At 40.6% G+C, this 22,115-nt stretch overlaps 2 protein-coding genes and 1 pseudogene across 2 annotated transcripts; all 3 read left to right on the top strand.

Moving 5' to 3' along the window:
- Positions 1 to 1,346: 1,346 nt before the first annotated feature.
- On the top strand, positions 1,347 to 2,728 carry LOC141010293 (B2 bradykinin receptor-like; annotated as a pseudogene).
- A 5,920-nt stretch (positions 2,729 to 8,648) lies between these two features.
- LOC141010292 (B2 bradykinin receptor-like) lies at positions 8,649 to 9,683 on the top strand. The gene has a single exon (XM_073483167.1). The coding sequence runs from the start codon at positions 8,649 to 8,651 to the stop codon at positions 9,681 to 9,683; it is 1,035 nt and encodes a 344-aa protein (XP_073339268.1).
- Positions 9,684 to 20,805: 11,122 nt separating this feature from the next.
- On the top strand, positions 20,806 to 21,780 carry LOC141010290 (G-protein coupled receptor 4-like). The gene has a single exon (XM_073483164.1). It carries the CDS (start codon positions 20,806 to 20,808, stop codon positions 21,778 to 21,780), a length of 975 nt encoding a protein of 324 aa, XP_073339265.1.
- The last annotated feature ends 335 nt before the right edge of the window (positions 21,781 to 22,115 follow it).

Below are 22,115 nucleotides of genomic sequence, written 5' to 3'. Positions count from 1 at the left end.
TTTTTTGTGGAACACCAACTGCTTCTACTTTTTATTTATTCTGGCCTACAACACCCTTTCTGGCCTGGAAACCAGTCAGTCAAATGTGATTGTTCCACATGTCACAAGTTCTGCTGCTCTGATTGGTCTATCAAGTATGTCCAGCACAACTCACCAGGCTCACAAGACACAGATCAAAGTGTAAAAACTAGGCAGTGCTGGTAAAACAAGAAATAAGATTGTGTTCCTGCATTGCCTGTTTCTCTCTTTCAATAGCCCCATTCACACTGTCTTTTGAGTGCGGGGATCCTGCGCCAATTCTCCACATCCTCCTCTTTGGGAAAGTTTCAGATGCAGCGGTGAAATTTTGCTGTGCCTCTGATGCGCCTCCGGAGGTAGTATCAGAGGCACAGCATTGGCAAACCGTACCTGTGTGAATGGATAAGCGGCAGCCGGAGCGGGAGCGTGTTGGTCTGATGGTGGTGCTGGTCCTTCACTCAACGCATTGGGTTGCACAACCCAATGCATGGCTCAGAGTCATACGATGCAATATGATGTGTATGTGTGTTTTCTAAAACCTGTATTTAACATCCTTTTAATGTAAAAGAAAAAGGTCAAATACTAAAAATTACAACAAAACACGGCCCTTGAAATACTGATATTAGATATTTATAAGTGAATACCTTGGAGTTCTCTTGCCAGACCAAAAAGAGCCATGCTAACATTTCAACCTGCACAGTTTTATTAGAACTCATCAAACTTGGATGGAGGATGAATCTGAGCCCAGAACCCAATTAACTTTTGGTGTAGATGCATCTAAAGGGATGGATCCAGGATCTTTCTTTCACTTTCTATGACATTGCGAGAAAGGCTGTTTTTTTTTGTCATTTTAGTCAATTTCTCAGTGATGCATGGATCAGTTGATGCATGGATCTTGAAAAATCTGGTGAGTTTCATTTATGGTTAAGCAGTTATGGGTGGTTTAAAAATCAGAGTGAGAGTTTGATATTGGATTAGGTTTCATTGAACTGAGAGGGATGTTGGGCCTTGGCAAGGTATGCCCTCTACTGAGTGCCAATCTAGTTTGAAGAGCTATCACAGTCGTGTACCAGACAAAAGCGTCGTAAAACTGACTCATATTCAGGCTGAAATTTGTCACCCATGTTACGATTTGTATGGAGTCTGGACCCAAATGCAAGACTCAAACAACAGGTTTAACAGTAAATAACAAGTTTTTAATGTTCAATGTGCAAAACAAGTGCAAGGGGGAGGGGTGGTGCGTAGTCCCAGGATCCAAAACGTGGCTTGTGAAGTCCCCAGTGAGGGTGAGAGTGAGAGTGTCTTGATTTGGCGTCCGCCACGGGGTAATGGCGGCGCTGCGGCACGGCGCAGTGGGGTCCGTCTCTCAAGCGTACTCGCACAGAGGGGAAACACAGGAGAGCAGGCAACCGGCAGGCAGGTCCACAGGCAGGCAGGACAGAAGCAAACGGGAGATCATGAGGCAAGCACAGCAATCACGTAGACTGATGAAACGATCTGGCCACGAGTAGGAGGGAATCCAGAGGCTTTATAGAAGGGTTGATTACTGAAGTGGATTCACCTGGTGCTGCCTGTGGAAGGAGACCACGCCCACATGCACACACACAGAACAGACAGGGGGAGAGACACAGAAGGAATAATACAGACAGGGAATGACAACACACACACACACATAAAGGGAGAAGGGAGGGCTGCCATGATGAGGATCATGACAACATGTCTGTATCTACAGAAAACCACCAAAAGTTCCCAGCCTCTGAGGAAACTGCATTAAACTGGGGAAACATTACTGTATCAGAATGTTCAGCATTACTTAGAATTCAATGTTTCTCAATATTTCTTGTCATGATTTCAAAATTGTCTCTGTTTTTATGTTTTGTCTTGTTTTGCTGTCCTCTGTCTCTCCACAGTGGATCTGTCAGTCCAATTGAAGTCCCAACTGAGGACTGGATTGTCACAGTGATGCCGGTGTGTATCCTGGTCTTCACTGTGCTGGGGATCGTGTTTAATCTGTTTGTCCTGATGGTTTTCTTCTTCCACAAGAAGGCCTGCACCGTGCCCGAGATCTACTTGAGCAACCTGGCTGTTGCTGACCTCGTCCTATTGGCCTGTTTGCCCTTTTGGGCTGTCACCTTATCCAACAGGTATAACTGGATGTTTCATGGGTGTTCCCACACTCATTTACCGGGAAGTGAAAACTAACGGTAATCATTCTTACTGCTATCTTAACTATCCAGACAGCACACATCTGCTGCTTGAGGGGTTGCATATTTCGTTCAGCTTCATCATCCCCATTATCATTATTTCTTACTGCACTTTCAAGATAATTAAAGCTCTGCAAAACCGGTTAATGGAGGGGTCACACAGACAGAATGTTGAGCACAAGGCCACCACTCTGGTGCTTGTGGTTCTCCTGGCTTTCGTGATCTGCTGGATGCCATTTCACGTGCTTAGGATAGTAGAATTGCTCGAAAGGTCAAAACTCCTGAAAACAAACCACAGCATCTTGGACACCTGCTTCCAAATCTTCACCTACTTAGCCTTCTTCAACAGTGTTCTCAACCCCCTCCTCTACGTCATTGTAGGGAAGAACTTCCGGAAAAAAGTTCAGGAAGTCTTCAAGCAGTGGGGAGATGAAGCCTTTTTCAACACAACCTCCATACGCTCAATCCTGTCGAGAAGCTTTAAACTGGTGAATTTCTCAAGCTGATCTGCATAAATTTGATGTTTTTCAGAAGTCAGGGTTTGTTTTTTGTCACACATTTCAACAAAATGACCTGGACTTTTATATTCTCAGAAAAGACACACGTGAAGTTTTACCCATTATGTTTTTGTTGTCTGAATATATGGGATTCATTTTGTGTTTTAACCACCGTTGTAAAGTGAAAGTGATCAGCGTGTGATAAAATGGTCCCTGTAGGTGTTTTCCAGTTATATCTGGTGTTTTTGGATTAATATTACAGCTGCATGTGTATGTTGCATTTTACTGTTATAGAGCTCATTTTAACTACTCTGTATACTGTTTTATCTACATGTACATCAATGCAAGAAAAACAATCACTTACAACAGCTTTAATGAACTCAGAAAAACAGCCCCGTTTTCAGCTGTGTGACGGTGTTTTCACTGGACAGGAAGGGTATGAAACATTGTGATCTAGTACCGTAAGCGGTCAGACAAATACAGTGTAGTACAAAGTACGATATTTGCCTCTGAGATGAAGTGGAATTGAAGTATAAAGTTGCATAAAATGGAAACAGTGAAGTAAAGAACAAGTACCTTGAATTTGTACTCAACAACAGTACTCTGGTAAATGCAATAGGGGCCAGTGACACAAAGGCAAAAGCACAGTTGTATGCTGTCATGATATGTTGCTTATTTTGATTGGGTCTTTTCCCAGTGATAAACAAATGTTGGATTAGATGACTTGGTCTGATGACGGTTTAGGTTTTTGTGTATCGTTGTGTGTCCTGAGCCTTCTCTGGGAAACACTTCAGATGGATAGTTAGGCAGCAGCACAAGTCAACGCCTGTTTAGTCAATTTACATCAACAGAGCAAAAGAAATGAACGCAAGGGCTTAGATCCAGTTGACATTGTGTAGTCCACCACATCTGCTCCAACTTTCAAGGATATGAGACTCAAATTTCTGTGTCTGCCATTTTAGCACTTAGTCTGTTAAGTAGCCTATGAAAGCATTTCTGATGAAGCAACAGCAAAGTAAAATGCGACATCATTTAACAGCAATACCACAATGTGTTTTGTTTTGCAGAAGTAATGGGCACAAATTAAGATATTGGAAATAATGGACGAGAGAGACGGAAAAACGCTCTGTGTCTCATGACGGTCTTAACACTGTGGGATGTAATGTGTAATGTGTGTGATGTAAGATTTTCCTGTGGTCATGTCTGTGAATGTGTGTCTGAATCTGTTTTTTTGTTCATTTACATGGTGTCATTGCTAAACAAATGTCCAACTGCTATTTATACACTGTACATACATTTGCATGCTTGTGCACACAGTAGCCTGAAGAGTGATAGGTCACAAAGTCATACCAATGTCTCTTTACGGTGTTAACACAACATCACTGTTACTGTAATAACCTTTGTGTATCAATTGTGGAACTTTATCAATAATCAATTTATTGGAGTGGCATTTAAGCAGAAGTCCAAGACTTCTTTTGCTGATCTGTAAATAAACTTACAGCTTTGTGTCCTTATATAGACATGCTCAATGAGTGACTGGGGATTTGTGTTTTATTTGTATATTCTATTTTTGGAGCTTTCCAACAGAAATCAAGTTAGAATTCCTTGTAGTTAATGACACGTGTTTATTAAAGAAGTGAACTTTTAGCTTTCAGCAAAAGCCTCTCATGTCTTTTAATCCCTCTGACACAATGAACATGTTTATTAAAGAAGTGGACTTTTATTATTGTCTTTTCACGGTTATGATAATATTTTTGTCTCTAAATGAAATGTTTAGATCAGGGAACACAATGTTATCATCACCACAGCAGTCAGATAGACAGGTTGCAAACAAGACAACACGACATACAGATTCTCCCAGTTGCTTTATTTGGAAGTAAAAATGAGTTCACTCAAAATGTTGGCAGTAATCCCTCACTGCACAGAAGAAATGTGTGCGCACTGGTAGATGCAGCAGGTCAAGGCTGAACTGTAAGTCTGTAAGTTATCTTGTGTGTTGATGTTGGCCCCAGCCAGTTTTTACTGATGTTCCCAGATCTTAGAAATCAACTCCGTGAGCTCAGTGTAATGGGAAATTAGCCGAAAGTCTGAAAATATTAGGGAAAAACAGACTTATATTTTTACTGGGGAGGGCTCCAATTTTACACATCAAAGTCTGTTAAAACATCTCGGTTAGGAGTACTGCATATTGGTGAAAAAAGAAGTGTGAAGCAACTGGCCTTACATCCTTGTATGCCAGGATTACAGTGCCAGTCACTCACATGGCGAAACAGGTACTGTCATACAGTTACAGTTTCCCCTGTTTTTAGTATTGACACAAGGAGTTTTAAATTAGAAAAATCATGGTGGGGGGACCAAATTAATTACAAGAACTATTAAAATACTAATTCTGGACACAATCTGAACTAATAAAATGTCCAGGGTGCCACGCATGTGTCTGAATCTGTTTTTCTGTTCATTTACATGGTGTCATTGCTACCATGAACAAAACCGGGAACCTGAATCTGTCACGAGCTCTGAGTTTTATCAACGTGAAGAGGTGCTTTTATCAACATAATGTGAAATGAAACTGAATTGTGAAAATGGAGTTAGTCTAATTGACAGTACCATCTGGGCCTATTCAAAACCATCAGGGGAGTATGACCCATAGTCTATGGTATGACACCATATAAAGGAGAGCAGTCCAGACCCTACCTTCATGGGCAAACAAAGGTTTATCCCCCTCAATGGCATATATCAGTGAAAACATATCATTTCAAATAATATTACAATATGCACTGAAAACACTTGTGAATGTGTTGAATGTGTTTACATTTTTCAAACACCTCACAGAGGCTTGGTCCACCTCAGTCTGCACCTCACCCATGTTAGTGCTCAGTCTGAGTGTCTCTGGAGCAGTCTCTGGGAGTGTGTCTCTGGTGCTGTCTGACCATAGTAAGCAGCTTCTTTGCAAAAGTTAACTTTAAACAAAGATGCTATTTTTTACAAAGCTGTGCTCTGGTTAGGTTTAAGCACAAAAAACACTTGATTGTGTTTTGGCTTAAAGGTGCAATATGTATTAATTGGCCACCTGTCAAACTCATACTTCAATTGAATAAGGAACGACGTATCATCAGAGTAACCACCAACTGCTGCTAACTGTAGCTGCCCTTAGCTAGTTAGCTCAGTTAGCCATGCAGCTAGTTGTTCGGACAGGGTGCTCAGGACCAGGGTAGTCAGTGTTTACACTGCTAGTACAGGAGCTTTCAAACCAGAATGGGCTGTGGCCAGCTGGTTAGCATGCTTACCCCTGCAACATAATACATAAACATCACTATGCCAAAACTGCTGTTTATTCACATTCCGTTAATAGTTTAAGTTGTTTTTTTAAGCTTTTCAACAAAAATTCTTACATATTGTCCCTTAAAAATTGCTGTATGTTATGGTCACCAGAAAAAAACACTCCAGGAGTCCAGAGGTCTACTTATACACACCCTGTTTTGTTGCCACATACATGGCTGCAGATGGCCCGACATCCATCCAAAAATATCTGGAAAATATCCACTGGTGTCACGTTTACAGATATTGAAACGTCGCCTCAGTCAGTTAATTAACATGTAATGTGAACGTGATATGACACTTTTTGCGGACATATAAAAACAATACGTAGCCTATGACAGGTGCAGAAATGTAACTGCTTAAATTTTCATCCTGGTGACTGGCCTGAAAGATGCGTCTGACACTTTACTTCGATGTCCCCGTCAGGAATTGCTCTTGACAATCTTTTCTGTGTATCCCCACTCAGCTTGACAGGAATGTTTTTTTGGCAACTGCAGGGAGGATGCTTTAACTGGGATCACTACAAACAGCATTGCTAACTATCTCATACTATCTCATCCTGGGATGCCCTCTTGACCCAGTGCAGGTAGTGGGAGAGAGCAGGATGGTGGATAAGCTGTCATTGCTGCTGGTGAAGGAGTCCCACTTCCTACAGGTCACTATCACAGCACTGGGCTGCTCCTTCAGCGATAGACTGATACACCCCAAGTGTGTACAATACACTGCCTATTGAACTGTCCTTTGGCTGCCTTTGACGCACAAATTTCCTCGTTTGCGGGACTAATAAAGGACTTCTGATTGTGATACACAGGACCTCAACCCTGTTGACATGACTTGCTTTTTTCTTTGGAATTTCTACTGCACAGTCAACACCATCTTCATAAATCAGTAGATGATATTTATAGAGAGATAGAGAGCAGATGAAATACCACCCATGTTGGTGTACAAACTTCCACATCTAGGGACAAGTCTGTTGACAAAAAATATTGACCTTTTAAGATGATGTTATAAACAAACATCTCTGAGGGCATGCCTTTAAAAAAACATATGTAGAAGCAAACTCTGACAAGCAGACTGTGATGTGCATGCAGTGCTACTAGAAGAAGTAGAAAAAACAGAAGAGGAACAGCATGATGCAAGTGGAGGGTGGGGGAAGGGGAGGGTTGACACAGCTTTCTAAGTCATTGGTGACAATATAAATTTTGGAAATTTGGCTCTTATCATCTGAGATCACTTTCACTTCTGTTCCCTCCTCCTTTCAAGAGCAAGACAGACTTAGAGCAGAGTAGAGGACGGTACAGGGACAGTGTGGTGTGTCTGGACGTGTTATTTCTGGACTTACATCTGAAGGAAGAATGAATAATCTGCAACCAAGGTATGCATACGTTTGTTATTTACCGTAGTTAACAAGGGCCATCAACATCTTAGCATGTTCAACATAAGTAATGTTTTATACTTTATAACAAGGTTATGCTGACTCTTTACAAGAATGTACTAACTTTCATGGAAAAAAGCCATCTTAAACATAAAAGAGTGGAATCTAACCGTGACATATGGGCACAACCTGCGCAGATAAAAAAAAAAGTTTTTATTTATTCTGTTTTCTTTCTTACATGCCAACATCTCATTGGCAGCTCTGTCTTGTCTCAACATGTTTAATGCTAGGTGTTGATCTGCTTTATCCCATATTTTTTCAAGCTAGACAGTAAGCTGTTGTACTGTTTGTACTATAGAATCAAGAGTTTAAAAAGAAATTAATTTAACACTGTAGTGAAGTATGGATGCAGTAAATGTTAAAGACACAGTCGGCTTAAGTGCTAAAAATAGTATCACACGAGCCAACAAATCCAACTGTTGCATATGCATACAAGTGATGGAAAAAGGCTGCAGTGCTGTTACTGTTTCTTCTTTCCAGCAACTACTTATGTTTTTGGCACCTAGCTATCACAGTGGTGTACCAGACAAGAGCGTCGTCAAACTGACTCATATTCAGTCTGACATTTGCCACCCTTTTGTATCTAAGGGTGTAAGGGGAATTCTCCTTGTTGAGGTAGAGAGTTGCTAATTCTCCGAAGAATTTTAGACTCGGTGTGATGAATCAGATCTCTTTAATACATGCTGCATGGAGAGAAGACCAGAAGTGTTCTCTGCAGTCTTCCAAATGTTTCCGACTTAAATACAACAGAGTAGGGTTTACATACTTTTACGACAGTTGGTAATTACTCCTTCCCACAACAATGACCCCATGATGTTGGTGTTGATACTGCCTTTCACCCTTTGATGTTTTATTAGGACCGTAAATGTCATCCTGCCTTCCTGTAAACACCTCAGGCAGAGAGAATTGCCCCTCATGTGACTTTCTGACCCTTGAAAACTAAGGGGGAAGGGAAATCTCCCCTCCTCTCACATCCTGATATGTTCTCTACCATACATTGATTACTGAATTCAAAACTATTTCATTTCTCACAACAGAAAACCACCAGAAGTTCCCAGCCTCTGAGGGAACTGCATTAAACTGGGAAAACATTACTGTATCAGAATGTTCAGCATTACTTAGAATTCACTGTTTCTCAATATTTCTTGTCATGATTTCAAAATTGTCTTTGTTTTTATGTTTTGTCTTGTTTGCTGTCCTCTGTCTCTCCACAGTGTTCCCACTAACATCAGCACTATGGCAACCGGTGAAGCCCCAAACAGCACAAATGGATCTGACGTTCCAATTGAAGTCCCAACTAAGGACTGGATTGTCACAGTGGTGCCGGTGTGTATCCTGGTCTTCACTGTGCTGGGGATCGTGTTTAATCTGTTTGTCCTGATGGTTTTCTTCCTCCACAAGAAGGCCTGCACCGTACCCGAGATCTACTTGAGCAACCTGGCTGTTGCTGACCTCATCCTATTGGCCTGTTTGCCCTTCTGGGCTGTCAACTTATCCAACAGGCATAACTGGATGTTTGGTCCGGTCCTGTGCCGATTGGTCAACCTGGGCATTAACATGAACATGTACTGCAGCATCTACTTCCTAGTTCTAGTTAGCATAGATCGCTATGTGGCGCTGGTGCATACAATGTCCCATAACAGAATGCGTAGGCCAAAATATGCCCGACTGGGCTGTCTGGTGGTGTGGGGTTTCGGCTTGCTCATGGGTGTTCCCACACTCATTTACCGGGAACTGACACCTGAAGGTAATATTACTGAGTGCTATCTTCACTATCCAGATGGCACAGTTGCACTGTTTGAGGGATTGCATATTTCGTTCAGCTTCATCATCCCCATTATCATTATTTCTTACTGCACTTTCAAGATAATTAAAGCTCTGCAAAACCGGTTAATGGAGGGGTCACACAGACAGAATGTTGAGCACAAGGCCACCACTCTGGTGCTTGTGGTTCTCCTGGCTTTCGTGATCTGCTGGATGCCATTTCACGTGTTTAGGATAGTAGAATTGCTCGAAAGGTCAAAACTCCTGAAAACAAACCACAGCATCCTGGACACCTGGTCCCACATCCTCACCTACTTAGCCTTCTTCAACAGTGTTCTCAACCCCCTCCTCTACGTCATTGTAGGTAAGAACTTCCGGGAAAAAGTTCGCGAAGTCTTCAAGCAGTGGGGAGTCGAAGCCTTTTTCAACACAACCTTCACACATTGAATATGAGTGTTTGGTGCAAACCTGATAACAGGTAATATAATAATATAATATAATAATAATATGATCCCATATGAGATACTGTAATATAATGATATTATACAGTATAATATGATATGATAGGCCCCACTACAATAAAATGGGTGTATGAGTGAAAATATATATATATGAAATAAGAATGTAAAGAATAAACTTTGTGGTGACATTCAGTGACTAGTATACAGCCTGTATGCTACAAGGGTGCGTTGCTCGGAACGAATGTGTCATACAAACCACCTGGCTGAATAAGTTACCCAAAGTTAGTGTCTACTTGATGAGATCCAACCATACACTTGTATGGGAAGATCAGTGTGATTGTGAAGTTTGTGTGAAGGATAAGCCCATTGGAAGTTTAAGCACATCTGTCCTAGTGAGTCAATTGAAAACGGGAGGAACAAAATTGGGAAATTAAAAATTCTAGCTGACCGTCTTACAGGCCCTGCTGAAATAAGGGCAGACAAATGGGGAAACAATGTGGTTGAGGATGTTCAACTTTGGCACTATGTCACCCATGGGGTGTTTCCAGTGAAAGGCAAATTACAGAATGTTAAGATGGTGTAGAGTATGTTAGAAAAAAAAAAAGGTAAAACGTTGGGAAGAAAAAGATAGACTGATGATTTTTTTTTCTTCAAAATCAGTAGCGGCATTGAAATAATGGGAAAAGAAAGTTTGAGTAAGAAGAAGGAGAAACAAGAATGTAGGGCCAGGATTAGGAATGGACCTCCTCCATATACTGTCTCCACACCTATAGCACTTCCTTCTACGACACCTTCTCCACATGAGGTGAAGAACCCCAGGAAGACACTGCAGGGAGGGGGAGGGGAACCAATACAACATGACTTGTCAGCCCTCTCCCTATCTCCTAAAGAGACACAAATTAACCTTTCTTCTCCAAGAAAGACTTTTTCTCCACTAGCAGCTTGTGTGGACTACTGGTTGCGGAGTCAAGATCATAGAGGGGATGATGTTCCCTATGTCAGCCGAACAAATTCAAGGAGGTTGCAGGAACTACCTGGCACCAAAAAAAATTGGAGATGGGTGGGTCACAGAGTCCTGGACAAAGATGGCAGTCTCAACAGAAACAGCAAGAGGAAAAGGAGACTGGCTTCACATCCAACGCATCAACAAGAGTGCAACAGAACTGACAAAAAGACCGATGCTACAGATGGGAACGCTATGGGCATACATCATATGATCGTGCTACCCCTGAGCTTAATCAGCAAGAGGGACGAGATCCAGAAGAATCCTGGCCACATGCACCACCTAAAAGTGTCTGTTCATTCTCCAGGATTTCCCTTGACACAGCCGAAGGAGACAGTGGAGGAAGGTCAGAGTATTGAGCAACACATAGAGACAAACATTTAGACACAAATAATGATAACACACACACATAGACAGAGAGACGGAAAGAAACACTGATTGACTGCTAAAGACTGAGCATTGCTTCTAACAGTATCTGATAGTTTGAGGGCTCTAAACAAGTTTGATTTTTGGGAATAAAAAAGATGCAAATTATTATTATGATAATAATAAAATAATAAAAGACAATATCCACTCAGCCCTAAAGCATTTAAAATTATTGCTCCTGTCATTTAGTCTATCATAATTCAAGGTGCCATTGTTGAATCCCTAATTTTACCATGTAACTCCTCCACTTTGCCTGTAAAGAAACCAAATGAGGGGTGGAGACCAGTAAAACACTTTAGGTGTGAAGTTGTTAAGCATCCAGCAGATGTTGTAACACTAATGTCAAAATTTTGATCAGACTGTGGGGGTTCAGTTATTGATTTAGCAAATGCAGATTTTAGCATTCTTGTTCATCCTGACTCACAGTTCTGGGTTGCTTTCTCTTTCAATGATAAGCTTTATTCTTGGATGAAGATGCCATAGGGTTTCTTCACCAGTCCAACTCTGTTTGCTATGGAGCTGAGAACTTGTTGCATTAGCAGCCATTGTGTGGCAGTGCTCTTGTTTAGTATATTGATAATTTCTATGTGTTTTACGATACAGGGACATTGTAAAGAACTGAGACAGTGTCTCCACTTTGTTTTCTGGCAGAAAACGGTCCTGAAGTTTAGAAGGACGAAGTTGCATCTTATTTCACAAAATGTAATGCGCTATTTATACTCCGGAGGGATGAGAATTGGGTCCTGACCACATCCAGACAATCTTGGATGTTCCAAAACTGTAAATGAGAAAAACAAACAACTGCCTAATTGGATTTAGCAGGCTATTGTTGTCCATGGATTCTTAATTTTGTGGAGATCTCCCAACCCTTGTATGACATCACACATGGGTGAAAACATTTGACCAAGACTGACTTTGACTGACTTTTGAGGCAGAGACAGCTTCTACTGACTTAAATCAAGCTTGATGAAAATTTTTGTTTTTGTTTAGGCCTACCAAACCCTAGAATTTGCGAAAGGATCACAAAATTGAAAAAAAAAAAAAAAACTATTACTCTTTCTGAATGTGGTGGTTTATGCCAAAACCCTTACGTAGCCCATGGTGGCAAACAGGGCCTAATAGGTCATTAATCAGAATAACTTTACACCACAGAGAGAGCTATAGTAAGATTGTGTAAGAGCTGTAGCAGTTGAAGCAAAGAAGATTATGGCCACAGCTGATCACTATCTGTCCTCTAACTGTTCATGTTCTGCATGCTGTCTGCTTTTCTAACACTGAGAAAAACTACTCACCTAATCAAAGCATGAGTATTGCACTAACAAATGTGCTACTAACAATGTCTCATGTCATCCTAAAACATTGTACTGGCCTTAACCCATCAACTTTGCTCCCTATAGCTCAAGATGGAGAACCACATCCATGTCTGTGTCAAAACCACAGGATATATTATTTGACACACCCCTTATTAATCATAACTTTGTCTTCTTTGTAGATGGTTCTGCTATGAGAAATCCAACCGATGGATCCCCCTGTGTCTCATTAAAATATGTACTGAGAATGCCATAGTTGAAAATGCTAAACTTCCTGTCTGCTCAGGTAGCTGAAAATTTTGCAATAACTCGTTTTTTTTTTCATTCTAGGAACAGGACAGGACGTCACAGTTTACACTGACTTTAAATATACAGTTAATGTGTGTCATAACTTCTACTCTTTATGGGAGAATCAAGGTTTCCTTACTTCTACAGCGAACTTATAGCACATAGAAGTCTCATCAGTAACCTCTTGTCTGCATTACTTCTACCTGTCTCTGTAGTGGCATGCAAATGTCAAGCTCATACAGGTTCTGTTGTCCCAGTGTCAAAGGCAGCTGCTCTGTCACCTGCCTCCCCCTCTCTACAGATGCCTTTGTCTGTCCAACACCCTTAATGATGTCTCTTTGTTTCAAACAGGGGCTGATGTTTTAAATTAAAAAAAATTAAATTAAAACTAAAAAAACCCCATCTAGCCTCATGAAGGCTGCATGAAGGCACAGTACTGCAAAAAGCTATATTCCCTTTTTGGCAAATTTGACTCATGGTCTTGACCATGGATCAAAAGGGGGGATGTTGGATATTGTAAATAGATTGTGGTATGCGCCAGGGTTTTCAACGATTGCTGAAATATTTTGTAAGAAATGTGTGATTGTGCAACTAACAATGTTGGCAGAGGTGTAGCAATGCCCCTGTCAGCCCATCCTAAACCTGAAAGTCTTTTAAGCATTGAGCATTTAATGCTGGACTTTATTGAACCTACTCCATATAAGTTGCCTTAGTATTGTTGACATGTTTCCGAAATGGATTGAGTGCTTCCCATGTAAACATGCTACAGTTGCTACAGCAAAAGCATTGTTGAGACGTAATTCCATGTTGAGAGCCTTCGATCTAAATTAACTTGCAATAATGGGTCTCATTTTATAAATAGTGTAATTCAAAGCTTCTCTGAAAGCCTGTAGATAAACCTAAAAAAAAAAACCATTGTGCCTACCATCCAGCTAGTGGAGGTGCAGTGGAATAGGCTAACCAGACCCTGAAAAACAAAACTAAAAAACATTAGTGGCAGAAACAAATTTATTAAGAGTTGAGGTTTCACCTCTTGCATTAATGTTTATGAGAGATCGCCCACATAAGACAACTCGATTGTCTCCTTATGAAATACTCATTGGCCGTCCTATGAATGATTAATAGCCCGTTTCCTCAAAACAGGGTAACTCTGACAGGAATGGATGATGACATGTTTAAGATATTGTTGTGAGCTTAACTATGTCTTGAAGCTTCTTTTCCCTGAGGTAAAAGCCGCCCCATCTGAGCCTGACTCCACATCTAGCCGGGAGACCTGTGAATGACTCCAACTGTGTCTGGATAGCTGAGGGAGAGACGTGAATCCAGATCAAGGAATCCGAGTGCAAACCTTCTCCAGCGATTATTTTTCTGAGAAGAAGACAACTTAACCTGTGGGGAAAGTGATGAGGACTTCTGGTGGACGATCTTGGCTACAGTTTCATCGTTGGGTTGGTCACCAAAAGCGTTGTAGATCAATCCTGGTCTTAAGCTTAACAGCAAGATGAGAGCTGTTCCTGCAAATTCAGAAGCTTGCAACAACTGGACTCCAAACGTCCTCATATATTCATACCTATTACACCACCGCTGATTCACTTGCAATCACCAGTCAAACTGATGTCATTATACTGATACTTAGACACCCATTCATCACAGAAGGATGGCAGTGGACTGTTATCAACGAGGGTGCAAGAAGACACAGAGGAGAAAAGTAATATTGGCATGCCGACTACTCAGAATCAAGTGACCCCAGAAGAAGATGACATCAGAACAACCACAATAGCACAGCTGATCAAGGAGTACAACAAAAAAGCAGCACTAGTTTGAACAAAATGATTACAGATTTTTGGAGTTCAATGCTGATGAACTAATTGATTTGTTTTTAATGCGTGTAGTTGTATTTTTCTATGTACTGTGACAAAGAGTCATAATTTTTTAGGTCAAATTAAGTGATTTTTGACGTTGTTTGTTGTTGCTGGTTATTGTTAATGGTTTTGTTTTATTTGAATTTTGATTGTAATTCTCAGAAATGTTGTGTTGACACTGTGTCAAAAGGGAGGAATGTGAGAAATGTAATAGTTATCCATTCAGTAAGCAATGTACTGTAAAGACCATATCAGGATGTGAGAGCAAAAGGGGAGAATCCCCTTTTGGTGTGGGGGTCATAAAGTCAGATGAGAGGCAATTGTCTCTGCCTGAGGTGTTACAGGAAGATAGATGGTAGATGACATTTACATTCTAATAAAGCATCAAAGGGTCACTGTCCTGGGAAAGATACAACCAACCAAATATCAAAGGGTCATTGTTTTGGGAAGAAATGTTGTAACCCCCCACTCTGTTAGTATTTAAGTCAGAAACATTGGGAAGACTGGAGAGAACACTTCAGGTCTTCTCTCCATGCAGCATGTATTAAAGAGATCTGATTCATCACGCTGAGTCTACAATTCTTCTGAGATTTAGCAACTCTCAACCTCACAAAGGAGAATTTCCACTACAGCTCAATCCTGTCGAGAAGCTTTAAACTGGTGAATTTCTCAAGCTGATCTGCATAAATTTGATGTTTTTCAGCAGTCAGGGTTTGTTTTTGTCACACATTTCAACAAAATGACCTGGACTTTTATATTCTCAGAAAAGACACATGTGAAGTTTTACCCATTATGTTTTTGTCGTCTGAATATATGGGATTCATTGTGTGTTTTAACCAGTGTTGTACTTGAAAAGTGAAAGTGATCAGTGTGTGGTAAAATGGTCCCTGTCAGTGTTTTCCAATTATATCTGGTGTTTTTGGATTAATATTGCAGCTGCATGTGTATGTTGCATTTTACTGTTATAGAGCTAATTTTAACTACTATGTATACTGTTTGATCTACATGTACATCAATGCAAGAAAAACAATCACTTACAGCAGCTTTAATGAGCTCAGAAAAACAGCCCCGTTTTCAGCTGTGTGACGGTGTTTTCACTGGACAGGAAGGATATGAATCATTGTGATCTAGTACCGTAAGCGGTCAGACAAATAAAGTGTAGTACAAAGTACGTTATTTGCCTCTGAGATGAAGTGGAATTGAAGTATAAAGTTGCATAAAATGGAAACAGTGAAGTAAAGAACAAGTACCTTGAATTTGTACTCAACAACAGTACTCTGGTAAATGCAATAGGGGCCAGTGACACAAAGGCAAAAGCACAGTTGTATGCTGTCATGATATGTTGCTTATTTTGATTGGGTCTTTTCCCAGTGATAAACAAATGTTGGATTAGATGACTTGGTCTGATGACAGTTTAGGTTTTTGTGTATTGTTGTGTGTCCTGAGCCTTCTCTAAGCAACACTTCAGATGGAAAGTTAGGGTGCAGGAAGGTGCGACATGATCGCAGATGATCACAAATCAATGCCTGTTCAGTCAATTTACATCAACAGAGCAAAAGAAATGAACGCAAGGGCTTAGATCCAGTTGACATTGTGTAGTCCACCACATCTGCTCCAACTTTCAAGATTATGAGACTCAAATTTCTGTGTCTGCCGTTTTAGCACTTAGTCTGTTAGGTAGCCTATGAAAGCATTTCTGATGAAGCAACAGCAAAGTAAAATGCGACATCATTTAACAGCAATACCACAATGTGTTTTGTTTTGCAGAAGTAATGGGCACAAATTAAGATAATGGAAATAATGGACAAGAGAGACAGAAACACACTCTGTGTCTCATGACGGTCTTAACACTGTGGGATGTAATGTGTAATGTGTGTGATGTAAGATTTTCCTGTGGTCATGTCTGTGAATATGTGTCTGAACCTGTTTTTTTGTTCATTTACATGGTGTCATTGTGACCGTTTTGTGATATTTTAATGCTAAACAAATGTCCAACTGCCATTTATTTCACAAAGTCATACCAATGTCTCTTTACGGTGTTAACACAACGTCACTGTTGCTGAAATAATCTTTGTGTATCAATTGTAGAACTTTATCCATAATCAATTTATTGGAGTGGCATTTAAGCAGAGAACGAGACTTCTTTTGCTGATCTGTAAATAAACTTACAGCTTTGTGTCTTGATGATGGGGATTTGTGTTTTATTTTTTTTATTTTTTGGAACTTTCCAAAATAAATCAAGTTAGAATTCTTCTCGTTTATGACACATGTTTATTAAAGAAGTGGACATTTAGCTTTCAGCAAAAGCCTCTCATATCTTTTATTCATATCGGTTATGATAATATTCTTGTCTCTAAATGAAATGCTTAGATCAGGGAACACAATGTTATCATCACCACAGCAGTCAGATAAACAGGTTGCAAACAAGACAACACGATATACAGATTCTCCCAGTTGCTTTTTTTGGAAGTAAAAATGAGTTCACTCAAAATGTTGGCAGTAATCCCTCACTGCACAGAAGAAATGTGTGCGCACTGGTAGATGCAGCAAGTCAAGGCTGAACTGTAAGTCTGTAAGTTATCTTGTGTGTTGATGTTGGCCCCAGCCAGTTTTTACTGATGTTCCCAGATCTTAGATATCAACTCCGTGAGCTCAGTGTTATGGGAAATTAGCCGAAAGTCTGAAAATATTAGGGAAAAACAGACTTGTATTTTTACTGGGGAGGGCTGCAATTTTACACATCAAAGTCTGTTAAAAGATCTCGGTTAGGAGTACTGCATATTGGTGAAAAAAGAAGTGTGAAGCAACTGGCCTTACTTCCTTGTATGCCAGGATTACAGTGCCAGTCACTCACATGGCGAAAACAGGTATTGTCATACAGTTACAGTTTCCCCTGTTTTTAGTATTGACACAAGGAGTTTTAAATTAGAAAAATCATGGTGGGGGGACCAAATTAATTACAAGAACTATTATACTAATTCTGGACACAATCTGAACTTATAAAATGTCCAGGGTGCCACACATGTGTCTGAATCTGTTTTTCTGTTCATTTACATGGTGTCGTTGCTACCATGAACAAAACCGGGAACCTGAATCTGTCACGAGCTCTGAGTTTTATCAACGTGAAGAGGTGCTTTTATCAAAATAATGTGAAATGAAACTGAATTGTGAAAATGGAGTTGTCCAAATGTCCAACTGCTATTTATACACTGTACATACATTTGCATGCTTGTGCACACAGTAGCCTGAAGAGTGATAGGTCACAAAGTCATACCAATGTCTCTTTACGGTGTTAACACAACATCACTGTTACTGAAATAACCTTTGTGTATCAATTGTGGAACTTTATCCATAATCAATTTATTGGAGTGGCATTTAAGCAGAAGTCCAAGACTTCTTTTGCTGATCTGTAAATAAACTTACACTACAGCTTTGTGTCCTTATATAGACATGCTCAAGGAGTGACTGGGGATTTGTGTTTTATTTGTATATTCTATTTTTGGAGCTTTCCAACATAAATCAAGTTAGAATTCCTTGTAGTTAATGACACGTGTTTATTAAAGAAGTGAACTTTTAGCTTTCAGCAAAAGCCTCTCATATCTTTTAATCCCTCTGACACAATGAATTTTTCAGAATCAGAATCAGTATCAGAATACTTTATTAATCCCCGGGGGGGAAATAGTTTTTGTTCCAGATGCTCCATGCAAAGTAGAAAAGAAATATGGCATGAATGGAAACAAGGGATAAAGATAAAGATATAAATAAAATAGTAAAGTAGACAATAAAATAAAATAATAAAGTAGACAATCTAAGTATTTACAGATATACAGTGCAACATAAATATGGTATATGGGAAATATACATAGATACACATCTATCTATATCTACATTTTACTGATGTACCCAGATCTTAGAAATGAACTCTGTGAGCTAAATGTTATGGGAAATTAGCCGAAAGTCTGAAAATATTAGGGAAAAACAGACATATATTTTAACTGGGGAGGGCTCCAATTTTACATGTCAAAGTCTGTTAAAAGATCTCCGTTAGGAGTGGCACCAGGGGGCGCCGCTTATAATTACCTCTAATGATGTCACATGAGGCAGATTTGGTCACTGACTGTATGAAATATGGAGAGGGCTTCTGGGTCTGAAAGGTGAAGCCAATGCGGAAGTGCCTTACCCTGTATCCTTTCCAACCAGTAGTTTCAAAAAGAAATCCAATTGAATGTAAGCTTATGAGAAAATGACCCTTCTTACTTGATTTTTTTTTACCTCAGTAAATAGTTTCCTAATAAGTTTATGTCCTTAATCTCTAGTTTTGTGTCTTCTTCAAAACAGCATGATGTTCATTTTGTGAATTATGGTCCCATTTGGAGGAAAATAAATGATAAAGCAGGAAATGCTTTAGGGCGCGGCTACCTTGTGGTCGACAAGTCACTACCACAGAGTGTCCTTGGGGTTCTCAGTCGGATCCAAAAAGGATATCCTCCCCAGCACCGCACTCTCATCCAAATATAGCCATCCAAAATGTTTTGCTCCAAAAAACTGTCGGCATCTTCAATGCCAAACTCAAGGCTTTCAAACCGTAGTCCACAAACCAGTGAGTGACATCACAATGGGTTTGCACCTGGTTCAGGCTGCATACTACTATTTAAAAAAGTGAGCTTACCAGACCTCTGTGGCCCACTCCTCATCTCTGATTGAGGCTACATTAGCAGTAGCAGTGTTACACAACCAAATCTCAGACTGATGTGTTGTTGGACAATGTTATTAATAGCACAAGAGAATAACACGACCGTTGAATCACGTAGACCACGGTTACAATCAAAATCAAATCAACCCTTTGCCCAGATATGTCGTGTCATCTTGTGTCCTCTTTAGTCATTTCTAGAGAGTTTTGAATGTGGGAAACACATTCAAACTCTCAAGAAATTACTAAAGATCAGGCATTTTATCGGCAGATGGGGAATGTAGGAGAGGTCACTGTAGTGTCACTGTGTTTTTATTTTAAAACCATAAGCTTTGATTTCCAGCACGTCCACCATGCCTTTATTTGGTGATGCACTTCCTGGATATGATGGAATGGAGTGCTCCATCAGGACTGTTCCTCAGTGTAAACATTGTCGTCTTGTAATGTAAACAGCCCAACAGATGCCCATTGTGCTTAGTAGGCTGCCTGTGGCTGGCTTGTCTCTGGAGCAGAACATTTAGCCAGACTTCAAACAACAACTGAACCAACACATTTCTCGTCTGCACGACACTGGTCATGTAACATGCAAATACGTGCTGTTCCCTGGAAAACCCTCTGTACAGACTAACCAGTCATCATCTGTTTGCTTTGGTGGAAGAAGTAATTTGATTCTTTACTTAAATGACAAGGACAAAAAGTTATGGAACAGTCCATTAATGCCTCTACATGACCTACTTAAGTGCTGAGGATGAATTGAGGTGTGTTAGCCTGCAGTGGCTCAAAGTGTGCCGGTGCTCAATTGGTACAGCGTTCTCACCATGTACAGAGACTTTGTCCTCATCACAGTGGACAAGCCGGGTGAGCCAGGTCTGCTACATGCCCTCCCATTTCTCATCTCTCTAAGCTGTGCAAGCTAATAAAGCCGTAAAAAAAAGCTCTTGGCTCTGGAAAGGCAGTCAAGTGGATCAGACAATTGATTGCAGAATATTTTGATTTCTTCTGTGATTTTATTTTTCTTGTGGTGCAAAAGTTTAACAGCAGAAACACTGGAACCGTTCCCTGCACCTGCATGCTATTATAGGAATAACTGCCCAAAACAATATTGGCATTTTGTGCAATTTAAAAATATCTGAGAAGTTAAGTGGGAAATGTGTCTCTTTGATGGAACAGCTGACAACAGTATAGTAAAGTAGAAGAAGTAAGTGGTTTCTCAAAATTGTTCTTATGTATAGTGCTCGGGCTGCATGCACTGCTGGTTTGATCCTGGGTATAGGCAGTGTGTGCTGTAGAAGTGCCACAAAACAAGGCACCAAACCGTCATCTGTTTTCAGCTTATCAGCTGTTCACAGTATCCATTTTCCCATTTAATTTGCAAATAAAATGCCGTAATGAAAACATTGGATGCTGTTTTCATTTTTAACATGACCTTCACAGGAAACTATTTGCATTTCAGCGTTTATCTCAGGTCAACACAGCACAGTGCTTTCCATCACTTATCACACTCGAGGTTTGGTCATCGTAACGTGAGGATGGAGGCAGCTCTTCTAAACCAGACAAACACATCTACCTCCTGCAGCGTGGAGTCTTCAGTGGAAAAGCGGATGTATCCTGCTGTTTATTCTCTTTTTTTTATTGTGGGCTTTCCGGCCAACTGCCTGTCTTTGTATGTCGCCTGGATGCTGATGAGGAATGGAAACAGCATGGCAGTGTACCTCGTCAACTTGTCCATCTCTGACCTGCTCTACACCATCACTCTGCCTGTGTGGATCGAGTTGGCCCTGCAGAAGCCTCTGGGTGGTGGTCTCTGCAGTTTAGTGGCTGTGATCACGTACAACAGTTTTTACGTCGGCTCAGGCCTCCTTTGCTGCATCTCCATTGATCGCTACCTCGCTGTGGTCTATCCTCTCCACTTTCACTGGGTCAGAGAGGTGCAGACTGCAGCAGTTGTGAGTATTGCTGTTTGGACCCTGGAGATTGCCATCCACATTATCTTGCTTGGCCACACGGGGGCACTGCAAGCTTTCTCCTCAAGAAACTTGTGTGAGGAGCACATTCCCATGACACATGAAGATGCCAACCTCACCCTTACACGAGTCACCCTGGGCTTCTTGGTCCCTGTCTTCATCATGACCTTTTGTTTTCAGCAGATCATGCATTCGCTCCGACAGAGCACCTCCATCCTGGAGGAGGAGCGCAGGAAAGTGGGACTGCTGTTGTTTTCCCTTCTTCTCACCTACATAGTCGCCTTTGTGCCCTACCAGATGGTCCAGCTGCTCAGGGCCATACTGGAGCCCGGGGCCTGCGTCTGGGCTGCAAGGCTCAGAGATCCGTACCTGGTCACAGTCGCCACAACCACCATAAACAGCACTCTGGATCCGATAATATACTGTTTGATAAGTGAGAGCGCTCAGAGAGAGATTTGGAAAGTTGTGGAGAAATGTAGGGGACTTTTTATGGTTATGAATTCGACAACAAGCTCCTCAGGAATTCAGTCAGTTTCCTAACAACTGAATTGTTTTTCTTTTATTGGCAAATCAAATGGAAAACATTGTGTTATTTGAGTGCGATTTAGGAGATAATACCAACGTTGTAAACAGTACTAAAAGTTTCATAAACTGAAATATTTATTACTGACATTTTTATGTTGTTAATTTTTTTTTTTGCCCTGGATTTCACCTCTCAGGCTACATACAGACTGCACAAACTCATTTATGAAGGTTGTTGGGGATTAATGCAGCCTAAAAGGAATACCAATTCAATTTTTCTGGTAAAAATGATGCCAAATAAAATAAAACATCTTATCTTGAAGGTTTATTGGACAAGTCATCTATTTTATTAC

This window comes from Pagrus major, chromosome 16 (assembly GCF_040436345.1).
Source record: "Pagrus major chromosome 16, Pma_NU_1.0".
Taxonomy (NCBI): Eukaryota; Metazoa; Chordata; class Actinopteri; order Spariformes; family Sparidae; genus Pagrus; species Pagrus major.
Note: the sequence above shows the minus strand (reverse complement) of the source record. Positions and strands in the feature narration are given on the sequence as shown.